The following is a 17,381-nucleotide window of genomic DNA, read 5'->3' as shown; positions in this document are numbered from 1 at the left end:
CAGCGGAGGGACGGCATACCACAGCCTGTCGTGATCTATTGCTTAAGTAGAGCATAAGTTATGTGTGTGTGTTTATATATAATTAGGGCTGTCAAAATTGGCGCGTTAATAACGTGTTAACACAATCTCATTTTAGCACAAGATATATGTATATAGGCCTATATGCAGTAGGCCGGTATGTGTATGTATATAATCATGACATATTACAAAGTGATATGATCAAGGTATAATAATGAAGAACTTTATTTATAAGACAATTAATATTGAAAGAAAATAGCAATTTCAGATGAATTTTCGAAATTGAAATGTTGAACATCCAAAACAAATATTGTGTTACAAATAATCTTGTAGTTATTAATTATCCATCGTAAGACTTGATTCTTATACAACCAGAATTCATTAATTGTTAATTAATGGAAACTACGATCAATGGTGCTATATACATGGCAGCCCTCTAAGGGGCACTACGCAGCAATGTGCACGGGCAAGGTCAGGCTTGGAAATACTCCAGCAACTTTTTACAGATGGTAAAGTCGCAGTCCTTGCTTCGTGGTAATTAGTCACCAGGAGATCTCAGAGTCTCTAGTATAATCCCCCCCACCCCATCCTCCCAGCATTTCTACGCCTTTTACTGGTCTGGTCTCTCTCCGGGGGGTCCGTCCTCCACGGTGAGCCGTAGATGCTCACCCATTGGGTGCTCCTGGGTGTCCAGGGCCTGCCGGAGCTTCTCCCAGAACAGGTCTGGGTGTGCGTCTGCGCGGGACCAGCTCAGGTAGGTTTGTCTCTTCAGGAGCCTCCTCATGCGGTAGTACGGAGACAGCTGCTGCATGGGAATGTCCTCCAGGAACACCAGGATCAGCACGTCCTTCTGCTCGTCAAACAGACGGAAGCTGGGGAAATGGAAACGGGGAGAGTTGTTTTTTCATATATGTGAGCTGTTTAACCTTCAGGTGAAGGTTGGTCTGAGGAAGAAATACTTTCTTAATATACTCAAGTACTTTACTTGATTGTTTTTGACACATTTTCAACTTGCTACAACTTTCCATGCATTGATGTAACCAATCATTGCAAGTCAGTTATGAGAAAATGACCACGTGGCAATGTGGTGATTTAATCGTCCTTTAACCCTGATTGTTCAGAAATAAGTCGCGGGAGCGGCCTACAGTCTAAATTGGGTCATGGGTCATTGGGTCATGCAGAAGCAGGTGCAGTGGAGGCAAATATAGCTGGCCATTCCTAACAAATTACACCCAAATAATAGCTCTTAACTCTGACCTATAGCAGCTTCTATTTAAGGTTGTCAACACCAACTGGTAGTAGGTTACAAACTTCTGGCTTAGTGGTTAGATTGTTACCGGAAGATCTTTGCATATGTGCCAACACAAAGGTTTAATTTAAGCTTTGGTCTGTTGCACTTTACATTTGGAAGGAGGATGTATGAGGGTCGTGCAATAAGACCACAAGTACACATGTGAAGCTGATTTAATGAACAACCATATTCTGGTAATTCTGGTAAACTCTGATTTCTTACCTGGCAACCTGGATCTCCCTGGAGCACCATTCACTCTTCAGGTAATTGCGACTGACCACACAGATGGTCTTCCGGCTGCCATAGATGGCGTCTGTTATGTTTTCCATGATGGGTTTACCTGAAAGGCATTAGGCATTGAAAATACATTAAAATAATATTTGAAGTATGTTTATATCAATCATATGTAACAGGATCATTGTGTTATCTTTTATTTATATATATACTTTTTTTACTTTTGTGTATGGGTAGTACCCCCTCAGGTAAAACAACAGAATGTAGCTTTGTTACATCACAGTGCTAGAGAATGAAGGGCTAACATCAATAATCATTTATACGGCAACCAGAATAAACTTCTTAATTGCGACAATTCCAACCAGTAAGAATGCAGTTCTTCTGAGAATTTCTTGTGCTGCCGCTCTCTGAGCTATAAATCCTATGAATTAGTAGGCCAGGGTCGCATGGCCCCCGAAGTACATTCATTTTATCAATTTAAATAATTTATATTAGTCCTTATTCTAAAACCTGTTTATTATATACAACGTATATACTGTAGCTTTTACAGCCCTGTGGGTCCATTCTCTTACTAGCCAAACTGATCTTAGTTGCCAGTTGGCTAGTCAACTGGTATTAGGAGTCCAGCAGTCTGACGGTTCTAGCAGAGCTTCTTGGGTGAGACGGCACAGAGCCTGGGCCGGAAACCAACAACTGTGAGTTACGCCGTGCTACCTCTTTCGTTATGGTTATGAGATTCTACAAAGTTTGTGTTGTGTTGTGACACTCGCCTACAGATCGAATCTAAAGAAAGGGAAATGCACCGTTCTGAGCTCGGCTGCCATCAGACTTATGATATAAATAAAAAAACTCTGACTAGTGAGATTATTGAGTCAGTCAATGTTGAGCCATTCATTAGCTTACATACTAACACAGTCGTTATTCTGTTTCGCACTTTACTAAGCCGAGGCCAACAACACTGATTTAAAATGATAAACTATTCGTTGATGTAAGTAGATATAATAAAACCAGATGGCATTCATGTTATGAGGGAGTTTGAAGTGATTTAAGAGTTGTCCTGTCACTAGTTTCATTTATTGCCCTTCCTCTGCGTTTTAGCTTGTCAGTTGTAATACCAAGTGCCCCTCATGCGGGCGCCTCTGTACAACGCCATTCCATGGTGCGAATCTCAAACATAATAAACTGTTGTGTTGAACACTTGTTTCCATTTAGTTGATATTATAAGTATTTAGTATTTCTTTGACATGTTTTACAGTCTGAATACTAAACTCTTTTGAGATTTTCTTGCTTTGACATTGAGTTAAAGATGTACCTACAGTATATTATTGTTTTTCATGTAAATAAGGCATAATGTGCTATTTATATAATGTATATATACAACTCATAATATTCTGTATATCAAAGATTTCATTTAAATTTACTGAATATTATCAAGTCTTTTTGAAAACGTACCATTGCATATAGCTTTCTAGTTTTATATTGCATGTATGTATATCCTTGCCCAATTATCTGTGTATAGGTCACATGTTTTAGAGACAGACAAACAACATTGATTCACAAAATATAAAACCTACCAACAAACTAAGCGAATGTAGAAACCGTTGCTGTAAATACAAACAAAACATGCAAGGATTCTCTGTATAGAGTGCAACAGTGTGGTTCCGGAAGTAAAAGTCCAATTAATTTTCATCATAGAGATTTTGATTAAAAGCCTTAATGTCATAACCATCCAAATGATATGTACCACACGCCGTTATATTGTGAATTTATGGTATTTGCTCCTGTAGAAGCCACACGTTAATTGTGGCAACATCTCGTTTTTTTGAAAAACACAATATATTCGCCATATTATTGAAACCACAACACTACCCATAAATCCTGAAATGTGACACAACGTCTCTGATTGTTGGAGATCGCAGTTACCAGGAAACTTTACTGCACCCGCAAAAGTGAATGACTGCTACTGCTACCAGAACCCGTCTATGGAGACTATTCCTATAAGACACTCTGCTGCTACTGAACTCGATCGCTTACCACAGCAACCATGATTTATATTAATGGAAAGTTAGAGTTGTGGTTAGAGCTGTAGAGGAAATGACCTGCACCATTGGAAAAATATGTTGATAGAATATATGATAAAAATTAGGTACAAAAACAAGTACAAATATATGATATGGCACTAGCAGTGCTTTTTAGTAATTTGGGTAGCATAAAAGCAAAGGAATACATAATGTTGAATGAATACGTAACTGGAATCCGAGACTGAATTCACATGTATTAAAAATGAGTAAAGTTATTACGTGGTGACCACAGACAGCAAAGGGACGTACCATGTCGACGATGACAACGCTATACACTATATGAAACACTAACATACACACACACACATACACTAACACACACACATAGAATATATGACACAACTTCTTTAACAATATAATAATGACAAAGGTTATTATTATAAACTATTGGGTTGGAACCATTGCGAAAGGAGGAGTTCCTCACTCGTTCACAAAAATAATGTACAGAGTATATTGTACGTTTGCCTTTTCTTCCGTTTTCCAAATATTTTTTTGCCCCAAATCAAATGTTTTCTGGTCACGACTACCTTGACAAACGATTGGCTTGGTTCCAGGCTTAAAACTTTTCATACAACAATTTTACGAAAAGTGGACGGTGAAAATGCATGGGAAATTTACTTCTGGAACCGGAGATGGTAAAAAAGGGGGCGGTCACTGTTACACTCTATTGTGCCTCTAGTCTCTGTGACTCTACATGATTATCTTTCTTTTGAAACTGCTTCTGCAATGAACTACACCATGCAACTACTTGTCTTCTGCCTTCAATGTGTTTGTCTTTCCATTTGCAAAGCAATTATAAAAGATAAAGCAAGAGCAGCCTTGCAATGAATACAAATAGTTCAATTTGTATGTGTGCACCACACCGTTGTGCAGATTCAAACTAAATATGTGCAATTTAACGCCCCGTTTAGAGCCTCATTTGATTTTGACATACAGAGGAGGTGAGTGTGGGTAAGCACGATATAATCAGTGGGCATTAGACAAGATTCAAAGCCAAGGCTTATTGATTCAAAACCAAGATTTTAAAAATATGTACATTTTTAAATGGGTGTGAATGAATGTGATGCAGAGAGGCAAGGATTGAAGGATGAAGAACTGGAGGTAGAGAGGGTGGGAGGAGTGATGGGTAGGGTTGGGTTAGGGTTAATTTGTGTTTAGAGTTATATTTTTATTTGTGCCTTTGAAATTAAGGATCAGTCAATTGACCAGGCAACCACCAATGCAATTTCCTGGTCCTTCCTACATTGTAATACCATTTAATATAATATATGTAATATAATTTGATCAGTTTTGTTGATGTGGTTTCATTTACTCAAGCTTAATGTATATTTTTGCTTATCAAATGGTCATAAACAACAAGAAAATGTATTGTTTTCTGTTACATAACGTAACACAGACTCCGATTGCCTTTGCTGTAAACGGACAAATCATGCTTATGGCACCCTTCAAAGGCTCATTCTGAGTCTGGAAAAATTTGCCTACCATGTTTATGAGCATATCTAATAGCAAAGCCACTGGCATGTATATACGATGTATAAAATAGTGTAGGCTAGCATGTATGCTAATGGAGGTGAAGAGGATGTTCCAGATAGGGCTCCTCACCTGGCTGGAAGTCTCGGTGGTGCAGACACAGTCTCCAGCCCTGCTCGTCCTCCAGCTGTGGCAGCAGCTCCCCCAGCACCCAGCCCTCGTCGTTTGCGTTGTAGGAGACAAAGGCGTCATATTGATGAGCACGCTTGTCCTTGTGCTTTGAGTTGTAGAGGAACGCCAGCATGAGGTAGTACGTGTAGACCAGGTGCCATTTCAGGAAATGGTGGGTGAAGGAGACTGCTATGGTCATGATGACTGCGCATGCCGTGGAAATATAACAGATGAAGTCCAAGTCTACTGTACAGGAACCTATGTCAATCTCCAACAGTTTTCTACCTTTAAGGTTTGGAGGGTAGTTGCATTCAAAGTTGTATGCATCATACACTTGTGTTTGCTTGTTGTTGATTACCCATTGGAGGAACCATGCGTTGTCACAGTTACAGCTGAAGCTATTACCCTTCATATCCAGGTAATTAAGTGCTGACAGAGACAGCATCACTGGTTTTCTAATCACAGAAAAGGTATTCTTCCCGACCTCCAAGAACTCAAGCTCCGTGAGGTTAGCATGGAGCAGAAAATCTAGAGACCTCAGGTTGGTCTGTGAAATGTAAAGACTTTTCAGTTTTAGAATTGGGGAAAACAAATTGTCAGGAATGTCAGTTAAATAATTTTCTGACAAAAAAATCTTATTCAAATTAGAAGTATAGTTGAAGGTGTGTGGGTGCAGAGATGTGAGCTTGTTTCCCTTGATATTGAGTTTTGAAAGATTTGTCAGGCCTTGTAGAAAGTTTTGAGGGAATTTGAACCTATCATGTCTGCGTTGAGATGAAATGAGCAATGTATCCAGTTGTGAAAGCTCAGTAAATGGTGGATAAGGAATAGGCTCTTCCGATGCATATATAATGTGATTGCTCATCAAATTCAATGTCTTTAAAGCTTTCAAGTCACCAAAAGCACCGTTTGTAATTTCAGTTATTTCATTTGATTCAAGAGTAAGATATGTAAGACTGGACAGTCCAAAAAAAGTCCCATTTTTGAGTTGTTTTAATTTATTCCCCTGTAATGACAGATTCTGGAGGGAATCCAGAGCTTTAAATTCTCCATAATCTAGAACAGCGAGTTGATTGTTAAACAAAGTAAGCTCTACAAGATTTGGCATGTTTCTTTTGAAGGCACTGTTTAATTTACTAATGCTGCTGTTTTGCAACATTAAGCTCTTTAAATTTACCAAATCTTTGAAAACACAATCCTTGAGAGCCAAAAGATGATTATTGTACAGATGGAGAATTCTGAGACGGGTCATATTGGTAAAATCATCACAGCGAAGCACACTGATGTTATTGGAGCTGAGATCCAGGTTTGAGATTCCAGTTTTCCTTATGGCATAGGGGACCGACGTGAGACGGTTAGACTTCATAATTAAAATGTCAAGCTGCCTAAGAGATTGAAACGAATTGTCAGAGATGTCAGTTATCTCATTTGTCCCTAAGTCCAACAGGTTCAGATTGGTACACAAGTGCAGCATGTCTGATCTAATAACTTTGATGCCATTATTTCGGATTTCAAAAGAGCTCAGTGATGGGATATTGCAGGAAATATTGATGAGAACCTGCAGGTTGTTATTCATTTGGTTTAACTTTAGATACATCAGTGATGAGTTAAAGGTCTCTAGAACTTCCTGCAGTCCATGTGATGAGGAGTGAACCCCACTGATATCTAGTTTAGACACACCACTAAGGTACGATGTGTCATTCACCTCCCAGACGATACCATTCTTCATACCATCCTCAAGCTTCAACCTTTTGAGTTTGGGAAAGATATCTGCAGTTACCCTAAAGACCATAAGCTCATTTTGAGACAAATCAAGTGTATCAAGTTCTGTAGACTTATTTGACATCTCCCAAGAATGAAAAGTGGAAATGTTGTTTGCAGGAATGTACAGAGTTTGTAAATGCGGTGTATGTTGTAAGATGTTTGCTAAGTTGCGCAGTTTGTTATGGCCTAGGTCCAAAAACCTAAGTTCACTCAGAGACTTGAAAGAGGCCGGTGCTACTGTTTGGATGTTATTGAAAGTCAGACTCAATTCTGTGAGATTAAATAAGCCATCAAACATACCCTCCTGTAGCTTACAAAGCTTATTGTTGTTTAAAATCAATACCTCTAGAGAGATTTGACCCACAAAAGTGCCAGATTCAATCTTGGAGATCAAGTTCTTTCTCAGGTCTAAGCGCAACAGATTTGGTAAATTTTCCAAGCCTGTTTTATTTAGTTTAGAAATTTTGTTTCCAGACAGGTCTATACTTGTGACTCTTGCTGGAAGGTCCTTTGGAAATACTTTTAAATTGATCTTCTGACAGATGGCCTCTGTGTTCGGTGTGACCCAGCAGTCCTTCAGCACGTAGCCAGTAGTTGGACAAATAAAACTGTTCAAAAATAAATATAATATTCCAAATGAACAGAAACAAATTCCTCTTAACGGCATCGCAATTTTCGTTTTCATTCCAGCACACAAAGAAGTTTGTTGATGTTGGTAATTCCCAAGACAATGGATCTCCGGTCCTACCAAGGGGTTCCTTTCGTTAATTTCTTTCAGTCCAGGTTAAAACCGCCAACCCCAAAAACTGTCAAACAGACACACAAAGAAACACAGATAGCGGTCATTACAATCTGCTATCGAAATACTGGAATTGGAATTGAAGCATTGCATCTCATAGGGTTTGAGTTTTCAAACTCATAGCCTACATGATGTAAACATCCTCAGTTAAACATGATCACATGGTAATTAATATTTTGTAGGAATATAATGAATTTGATAGCCATAGGCCTACATAATACATTTTATAATGTATTATTAAAAATAATGTATAAAAAAGGAAAGGAGTTACTGGTTGTTTCAGGCCCGAAACAAATTTTAATCTGAGGAGGTGATGCACATGTTGTTCTGATACGGTTGCTTACATTTATTTTTAGTCAGTTAGAAGGCCTGCTTTACATTTATATTAGTCAACTACTAGTCCTAGTAATTATTTATATTTTGTCATTTTTCAGAGTTGAACATTCTCTACTTCTGTAACGGACATTCTGCATAGTATGTCACTCAGATATCTTGTTATTATGAAGGATGTCTTTCTCTGTTAGAGTTGTGTTATTGTATGTCATCTATATATCATTCTCACTATTAACAATCTGTGCCACTTTTCTCAGGACGTTTCTGTTTTGCTTCACTCTTATCTGTTAGCCCTGAAGATAACAGATAAGATAGATAGACCTTTCAAGTCCAGGGGCCTCATTTATCAACCGTGCGTAGAAAATGATCTAAATTCTCTCTTACGAATTAAATTTAGGATGTGCTTAAGTAAAAAATAATCTGTGTTTATCAAATGTGTGTAAGGCAATCGTACGCACAATGAATCTTGATAAATCCCAAAGAGAGCGAAGAAAATAAACTTCTCCAACACTAAAATGGAAACGCTCATAAACAAGGTTGATTTAAACCCACTTTTTGGTTAACGTAGTGCAGGATGCATCACAAATAAAATAAAGTTTGCTGCATGGGAAAAAGTGACTGATGCAGTTAATTCAGTTGGGTCGGTAGTCACAGCCCAGCCGTGAGACGTCTTCAACAAGCAGATCAGCGCGATATTTGAAAACGCGCTGAGAGCAGTTTGCAAGTCTTTCAATAACGCAAGATAAGCCATTGCACTATATTTAAAACCTTTTTCATAGCTGTCTTTTATAGGGTCTGACACAATTTTTCTGTTTAAAATTAGACAAAGGAGTAATTTAATGTTTCCTAATTAAAGGAAACACGGGACATATGTGGATTTTGATTGCTTCATGCATACGTTGACACTCAATGCTTAAATGCTTTTGCTTGTAATATCGCTATTGTTATGTTATTTATAATCCAGGAAAGGCCGCCGAGACAGGATCGCTTTTAACTCACTTTATTTGGTAAAGGTTTTGGTCTATTGTCTATCGTCTATGAAACAAAAGGAGAGGAATGGTATATAACACGCGCGGAGCGTCTCTAAGCTTTATATGTACGATACGCCGCCCAAGAGATTCTGCCCCCTGATAGCGGAGTCAGAGTTAAATATATGGGCTTAAATTTGTCTCATTAATATCTGTAAACGCACAGATGGTGATCTACAAATATTTTTGATTTGCACACGTGTTTTGCTATCCACAAATACAAATTTATAATTTGTAACTTGTATTTTGGTTTTTACATACTTGTAAATATATTGTGTTTTTGTAAATACACAATTTTCCATTTGTAAAAACAAAAAGCCATTTGCAAAACTGAAAATTCTGCTCGTGAACTATGACTCAGCATTTGTGGATCATTACTCACGCACACGCATCTCTTTCCTCACTTACGCATTTTTGAGACATTCTTGTCGAGGATCCGCACAGATCCACAAGCAAATAGCTCGTGATTCACAAATGGCCTGCCCTCCTCACAAGTAGGTGGCAGTGTTGTTGTATGCATACAAATATTCCTTCCACAAACACAAATTTAGGATTTGTAACTTGTGTGTTGGTTTTTACAAATAAATGTGTATTCGTAAAAAAAAAGGCATTCGTAAAACTGAAAATTCTGCTCGTGAAGTGATTCAGCATTTGTGGATCATTACTCACGCACACGCATCTCTTTCCTCACTTACGCATTTTTGAGACATTCTTGTCGAAGATCCGCACAGATCCACAAGCAAATAGCTTGTGATTCACAAATGGCCCGCCCTCCTCAACCAGTAGGTGGCAGTGTTGTTCTATGCATTGATGTAGCTATGGTTTGCACTGAGGCAACCTGACGTCGTTGAAACATCCTTAGCGAGACCGAAAAAAAAAAATTAATCAATTATCAAACTAATGATCAGACACATTCACTGACTGAAGATTATGCAAGTTAAAAGTATATTTTTCGCTAGAAATGTTATTAGAAACACGTTTAATGGTGAATCTGCCCTAAAATATTGCATTTCCCCGTCAGATAATAAAGACTACGTAAACATTTCACCAAATGCTGGGAGAATGTCTCGCCCCCTGTTGGTGCTATTCCTCCATTCATTTAAATGGGCGGAAGAAAGCGTGTACTCTTCACGTTTTGATCAGGCAAGACGTTACACGTACACGCGAAATCGAAAGTCCGCTTAAGCAGAGTGCAAACCATAGCTACATCAATGCATAGAACAACACTGCCACCTACTGGTTGAGGAGGGCGGGCCATTTGTGAATCACGAGCTATTTGCTTGCGGATCTGTGCGGATCTTCGACAAGAATGTCTCAAAAATGCGTAAGTGAGGAAAGAGATGCGTGTGCGTGAGCAATGATCCACAAATGCTGAGTCATACTTCACGAGCAGAATTTTCAGTTTTGCAAATGGCTTTTTGTTTTTACAAATGGAAAATTGTGTATTTACAAAAACACAATATATTTACAAGTATGTAAAAACCAAAATACAAGTTACAAATTATAAATTTGTATTTGTGGATAGCAAAACACGTGTGCAAATCAAAAATATTTGTAGATCACCATCTGTGCGTTTACAGATATTAATGAGACAAATTTAAGCCCATATAAATAGGCAGGTAGGGGTGGGCATGTTCTGTGGCTTTAAAAGCCTGCTCCCTTCATCTATGTGTGATCAGCTGCTGCCCCCTCGTGGCTATGTGCAAGTGTTACAGCTTATTTTATATGTACTCTGTACTGCTCCCTGTGGCTATGTGAGAATATTACCTCCTAATTGTTAAATGTGCTCTGTGCTGCTCCCTGTGGCTATGTGAGGATATTATGGCTGAAATATGTCACACTATTCTACCACTAGATTATGTCCATACGCATGGTCAGAGCTGTGCTTATATTTACACACATTCCAATGTTTGTATGCACTCCTTACACACAAATCTGTGCGTAAGTATGGTTGATAAATGAGGCCCCGGGTCGTGGTCTTCCCTTGAACGAACTGTACATATGCTGAATGCATCTGAATCAACTTAAGATTTCTCTGAGTAATAATGCATTGAGTCCCATTGATTCAGCTCGCTGCTTTGCTTACAGAGATGATCCAGAACCAGAGAACTCAACCACATCAGAGGACAGATCGAGAAAGCATCAGTTATTAGGCCTTCTTTACATTTATATCAGCTAGCATGCCTACTTTATATATGTATTCAGGCAGTTAGAAGGCCTAATTTATCCAAAGTAACTTGTTTCAGGAGAGGCTGAAAGAAAATGTACTTGAGTTTAAGCTATATTGTAGTGAAACAGGTAGTTAGTTAAATACTTACTGTGCTATAAAAAAAAAAAGGAACAATCCAAATTCCACAAAAACAAATGTCTCGATCTGGTCTCCTTCCCGGTGCGTATGGCAAATCAAAAGAATGTGTTATTGATGAAAGCTGGTTGGAAATGTTCTTTTGTGTGGTCCATTGGGTTATAGATGACGAAGCAAAAGGAAGTAGTCCAATGAAGTAAGAAAAGGGGAATTTACTAAAGGGAACTGAATAAATTAAATCTAAATCTAAATTAATCTAAATAAAAGACTATAAATGACATTGCCAACTACAAACCTTGATTAGTGGGTTAGCGAGGTATGTTGCGCTCAAACCTATAACACCAAGTCTATTCCTCCATATGGGCAATTGAACCCTTGGAAAATCCCATATATGGCCCGTTTTTCAGCCCATTTGCTGCCCATATGGGCCCCACATTGGCCCAGTTGGTCTGGAACTGTAAAGAATGTTCAGTAAAGGTTTCAAATCCGCATTTTTTTGACTGGCCACTCTATAAATATACTTTTTCAAATCCCCTTCAGATTGTGTCATCGCTGTATTTATTTCCCCAAAAAGTAAAACCCCAGTATCATGCGTTGCACAATTGCAGTGTTGTCTGTTGAATCTTCATTATATCCATTTTAAAATGGCACTGCACCTACCCACTATCTACATTATTGCATGATTGTGTCTATATATTTAGTTTCTTTGTCCTTTGTTACCCGATTCCTTTAGCCATATTTTGTGGTTTATGTGGTAAATGAATGTTCCCTTATAGGAGGGCTATGTTTAACATTCATAAGTAAAATGTCCATAATGATGAAACAAATCAGAATAAACATATCCATCTCCGATAATTTCAATAAATGCGTTTAAGGTTCATCTTGTTGAACTGAAGTGCCTGTGGATGGTTGAGGGTCATCATCTTCTTCTTGGTCCTGGGCTCTACCAACATGCTCAGATTTGAGGATTGACCCTGAATTACTTTCAGAAATACAAGGGGAATTAATTAGCATATACATGAGGAGTTTAAGACACTCAAACTTCAGGAATTAACAACAATTTCATACTGGCCCCAACAGAACACACAAGCCGGCCCTCACAAACGCTACACTCCAGTACATGGCCTGAATTGTAGTGATTTTCACCCCCCACACTCTGTTGTTCCAGCTTCCAATCTTGGATCCAGCACTCCTACTCTTACGTTCTTAAGGCCCTCATTACAGAGATATTCTACCAAAGAGGAACTCATTTGTGAGAGCCGGGGAAGCTGACAGAAGGGGAATTTAGTGTATTTCTACAGGGTCCAGTCTACACACTGTTGATTTAAAACCCTTAACAGAGACTTTTTTAGAGTTACCTGGTTCTGACCCAGTTTGTGTTCGCTGTTAAAGATAAAGTATGGCCTCTAACTATTTGAAATATCTTAGTCTGTATTTTAGTGTGTTTCATGTGTTATTTCACTTTGCTGCGGCACATTTCTGCAATAGCTACAATGGGAATTAATGGTCCGTGTCCACATAACTTATTGTTTTAGCGCTGGCATCTTTTTAAAATGGTTTCCAATGAGAGAGCTTATGTGGCCGCCTTGGAAAGAAAACCTGCACCTAGCGTCTTTTTTCAAAGCAATCTGACTTTTGTGCGGCCACCAGCTTTTCTATTAGAATATATCTGAACATCAACAGAAATACACTGTTGTTGTCACTGCCACTCCTCTTCGACTGACAACACAGATGGTCTTCCGGGTGCCTTAGATGCTGTGGAAATATTACAGATGAAGCCCATATACCATGCAAGGACGGATATCCATTTCCAGCAGTTTTTTTACCTTGAAGGTTTGTAGGGTAGTTGCATTCAAAGTTGTCCACATCAGACACTTTCTCTTCTACACACAGAATGGTCAACACAACACCATATACAGTTTTATGGGTTTGAGATAAGGCAGACCCTACAACCATGTGTTGCACCGCGGAAGTATGGTTTGTTGTTATGTTATTTATACCGTATTTGCTTCTGCTTTAGTTTATATTGCATGTATTGTGTGAAAGCTTTTTATGGTCCTTGGGTTTACTTGTGTGTTTTTATTGGGTTGGCAAAGATTATGTTTGTGTTTCACTTGCATGTTGTGTTTGTAGTGCAGTGTTTACCTTTATTTTAACTTCCAGTCTTTGGGCGTGACCACATGATTGCTAAACATACATCTGATTGAGCTCCTTTGTTTTTGGCCACTGCTTTTAACCAAGGAGGAGAAGCATGGAAGTGATCCCGGACACGGCGATAAAAGGACGGTGCAGAGAGAACGGCAGGAGGGAAAGCATACGGAAGGGAGTAGCTGAGACGCGATCACGAACCGCCAGCAGAAACCGAGACGAAGTAGTAGCGTAACAACTCAACCACCCAACCATTGCAGAGCGGTGCTGTTACGGCTGTGGCGTACAGAGCAGATGCTTTGCTCCGTCTCCCCCTCTTGGTGTCTCACTGTCGGTGCAATGGGCCTGCAACCTGTTCGGCATCCACCCTCGCCTGTCCACCTCCTGTTCTTTCCCTAATGCTCTCATCCTCCCTACAATAATGGTTTAATTCAACCTCTGTTGTCTGCGTCTGCTCTTGGGCTCCCCCCATTCGATCCTAACAGGAGCACGGTGGTCGCGGCAGGGATGGAGGAGGAATGACCTCTCACACATGATAACTTAATGAATTGTTTCAAATAACCCGGCCTCGTTAGATCATTGAGCTTGGTGTTTTGCTTTCACAAATAGGTTATCTGCTGTGCCACTCCCAAATCTGTCCATGCGCATCTCTCATGATGTAACTAGCCCCCAGACAGTGATTTACAAAAAAGGTTATGAGTAAAAGCATGCAAATCCTTTATCTTCAAATTTGTAAATTAGTGAAGTGCACTATTAAGGTGATACCTCCTCATCTAGGTTTCTTTGACCTTTACACGGAAATCATCAACTAATTTTCAACGCGAAAGGTGCTTACATTGTGTACATTAATGTTCCTCATCACAGCGTCCCGCTCCTATCACAGGAACCTAGAATGAAAATTTTCAGGGTTTGTTCAGAATACTGTGCTGAATATATATGAATATATGTATGGATGTTACAGAAAATTTTATCATGGCTAAAGGTCGTAAACAAGCAAAAACAAGAATTCATCAAGCTAATGACTGGGTAAACTCTCTTAGCGGTTGGTGAGGTTTAATGTGAGGTTGATATGGTTCTGGGAGTGACCTGAGTAGAATAGGATATGTGCTCCTTTCCTCAGAGAACTACCTCACTTATAAATGTATTTTCTGATAATCTGTAGTGGGTATAATATACTTTTGAAATCAACAGGCTTGAAATCAATGTATTTGTATTGCTCTTAATCACAGTTACAGACTCAAAGGGCTTTGCAGGCCCACATTATAGGAATCTAAACACTGGCTGTCTATTGAAAACTCACATCTAAACAACTTCTTAATGTAAAAGGGAGTGTTACGACTACCTCAGGCTGGCTCATAAAATAAAAATACCCCATTTGAATGACACATAAGCAGAAAACTGTATTGTAGGCCTCCTTATGAACTACACAAAATCTCCTATTTAGAGCCACATATACCCAATAATCAATTTATTCAATTGAAAATGGTTTAGTTTGGGTCTCACTCAGTGTTGTTGAACCTTTCTTATGTTTTTCAAATGTAGAAACAGTGAATTGCCTATGTTATAAACAGAGGCAATTCTATGTAATTCTATGCAATTCGTTCCTGGTAACCTGCTGGTTACCAGGTTACCAGGCAATGAAGCAGAGCTACATCCCCCAGAGCGAGGCCTCGCTGGGGCAATCACAAGTGGAACATACACAATCAAGTAATTAAGTCAAATAAACTGAAGAGTCATCAGATCATGTATTCAGTCCAGGTAATTAAGCGCCATAGGACATGCAGCCAGCGCATTGTCCTGTTAAACTAAATGGATGAGACACTCTACCTAGTCCCAGTATTTAAATCCTGCTGCCACAACTGGTTCAATCTCTGGGGTGTTTTTTGACGGTGCTGTACAACTCTGAGGTTTCTGCCGCCTCTGTCTGGTCACTCTCTCTGAAAAGCAGACAGAACTTCAGTCACCATGTGAAACAGATCCATTGGGTTGATGAAGTTCCCAAACGTAGTCTATTTCCACTTTATGAAGCTTTATGAACCAAGAGAAGCTTACCCAGGGCCAGTGTTGGATCTCTTAATGTTGACCACAGAGTAAAAGACTGCATCTGCCTGGTCTGATTGGACACGAGAGCCAACCCAACAGCGAGGCACTTCCTGGTTCTCTGAGCGAGAGGTGTGGATGCTGGCATAGTGAAGGTCATCCTGCTCTATTGGTTCTCTCTGTGCTGCAGGAGCCAAGCGATTGGTCAGAGCTGAAACGTTTTCATACACAGGACCAGGAAGTGGCTGATGGAGAGTGAGGACAGAAGAGAAGATTTAGAAAACACTTTACACTTCCTGAAGACAGTCCTGAAGAGTTTCTGGATCATCTAGAGACCCTTGGTGGTGACTAGTGGTCCCACCATGCAGGCTGCTGTAGGCCTCACTCAATGCAAGCTTTCCTCAATCTGTTGAGCTCCTAAAACCATTTTATCACTGAACAAAATCTTAATTTGCTTCATTAACACCAAATTAGACGTCAGTACTTCACTTCACCAATCTTCTCATTCTGCTCACTGGCAGAAGTCTCAGCAGATCTCACCCTAGATCAAACCGAGATCTCACCCTAGATCAAACCGAGATCTCACCCTAGATCTCACCCTTTAAGCAAACATGACTTTGTAAAGTCATGACTCTTAAATCCCAGACTGATAATGAATTCAATCTAAGTTTCTATTCCGAGATTAACACTTTTGGATGAATGTATTAATTGGATTGGTGATACTTAGAAGGCTCAAATGGAGGAATGTTGAGGATTGTATGAATTGTTTAATGGTTAGATATGGTTTTACCTCATGCTGTTTCCCCCATCCCTGCCAGAGCTCTGTCTCTGACTCCACTGCTAGTTGATGACACCTTTTCCATGTCAGACACCACTCTCCATCCCTCCACTACACTTGAGGAGCTGATCAAACAATTGATGTGTATTCACCTTCATCCTGTTCTCATCCTCCTCCCTTCTAGACCTCTGTCTCAAACCCTTCCCTTGTCTCACAGCCCAAAGACAGATCCCCAACAGACCAACATCTTTATCTTCAGCTTTGGCATATCTTTGTTTTTTATAGATATTATACTTCATCAACAGCGTTGGCTCCTCATTCAGTTGATAAACCCAGACAACTGATTGAACTTCACAAGGGAAACTACCAAAGAGCATGTTGGATTTTCACATTTGTATTAAAATTGCCAAGTAAGATAGACCCTTGTCATGTAAAAACATTAGAATCGCAGTAAGGTAGGCTCTTGTCAAATCATTATGAGCACATTCCCACTAAAATGGCATTTTTTTTAACCTGTAAAATTTCAACATAATCAACATTATCTCCAGTTCAGAAATGTCCAAATCAGGCAGAGGGTTAAACTTCAGACTGTTCTTTATAAAAAAAAAAACGGACACTGTTTTTTTTTTATAAAGAACGGTGTGTCTTAGTAAAGGATGCGTTAGTAATAAATGGCTTCTGTGTCTCACCTCCTCCACGGTATCTGGCCTTCCTCGCTGTCCACATGGTTTTCCGGAGGCCTTCTTTCTTCTGTAGTAGAGAACAGAAAGATGAAAAAGCAACAGGTGAAGTTAAGGAATAGAAAACGAGAAAGAGAGAGAGAATATCTCACCTCATCCAGAGGAAGACGAGGAGTATAAAGGCCAGTAAGACTCCAATGGTTGTTAAAGCTACCATTCCTGTCTGTGATGATGAGGATGT

At 39.4% G+C, this 17,381-nt stretch overlaps 1 protein-coding gene across 1 annotated transcript; it reads right to left on the bottom strand.

The window, feature by feature from the left end:
• Positions 1–315: 315 nt before the first annotated feature.
• Positions 316–11,701, bottom strand: LOC311355380 (uncharacterized protein). The gene is made up of 4 exons (XM_084475144.1): positions 11,508–11,701; positions 5,227–7,835; positions 1,532–1,649; positions 316–890 (listed from the first exon to the last, which is right to left on the bottom strand). Exons 2-4 carry the CDS (start codon positions 7,712–7,714, stop codon positions 629–631), a joined length of 2,868 nt encoding a protein of 955 aa, XP_084331270.1. The 5' UTR covers positions 7,715–7,835; positions 11,508–11,701; the 3' UTR covers positions 316–628.
• Between the last annotated feature and the right edge of the window lie 5,680 nt (positions 11,702–17,381).

The sequence above is a fragment of the Micromesistius poutassou genome (genome assembly GCF_964030765.1).
Source record: "Micromesistius poutassou genome assembly, chromosome: 11".
NCBI classification, from domain to species: domain Eukaryota; kingdom Metazoa; phylum Chordata; class Actinopteri; order Gadiformes; family Gadidae; genus Micromesistius; species Micromesistius poutassou.
This window is presented reverse-complemented; position numbering and strand designations above follow the sequence as displayed.

Coding starts and splice junctions, on each gene's coding strand:
- LOC311355380 (XM_084475144.1), bottom strand. CDS start 7,714: ATGAAAACGAAAATTGCGATGCCGTTAAGAGGAATTTGTTTCTGTTCA. Junction 1,650..5,226: donor CCACCGAGACTTCCAGCCAG/GTGAGGAGCCCT, acceptor AATGCCTTTCAG/GTAAACCCATCATGGAAAAC. Junction 891..1,531: donor AGGGAGATCCAGGTTGCCAG/GTAAGAAATCAG, acceptor CCATTTCCCCAG/CTTCCGTCTGTTTGACGAGC.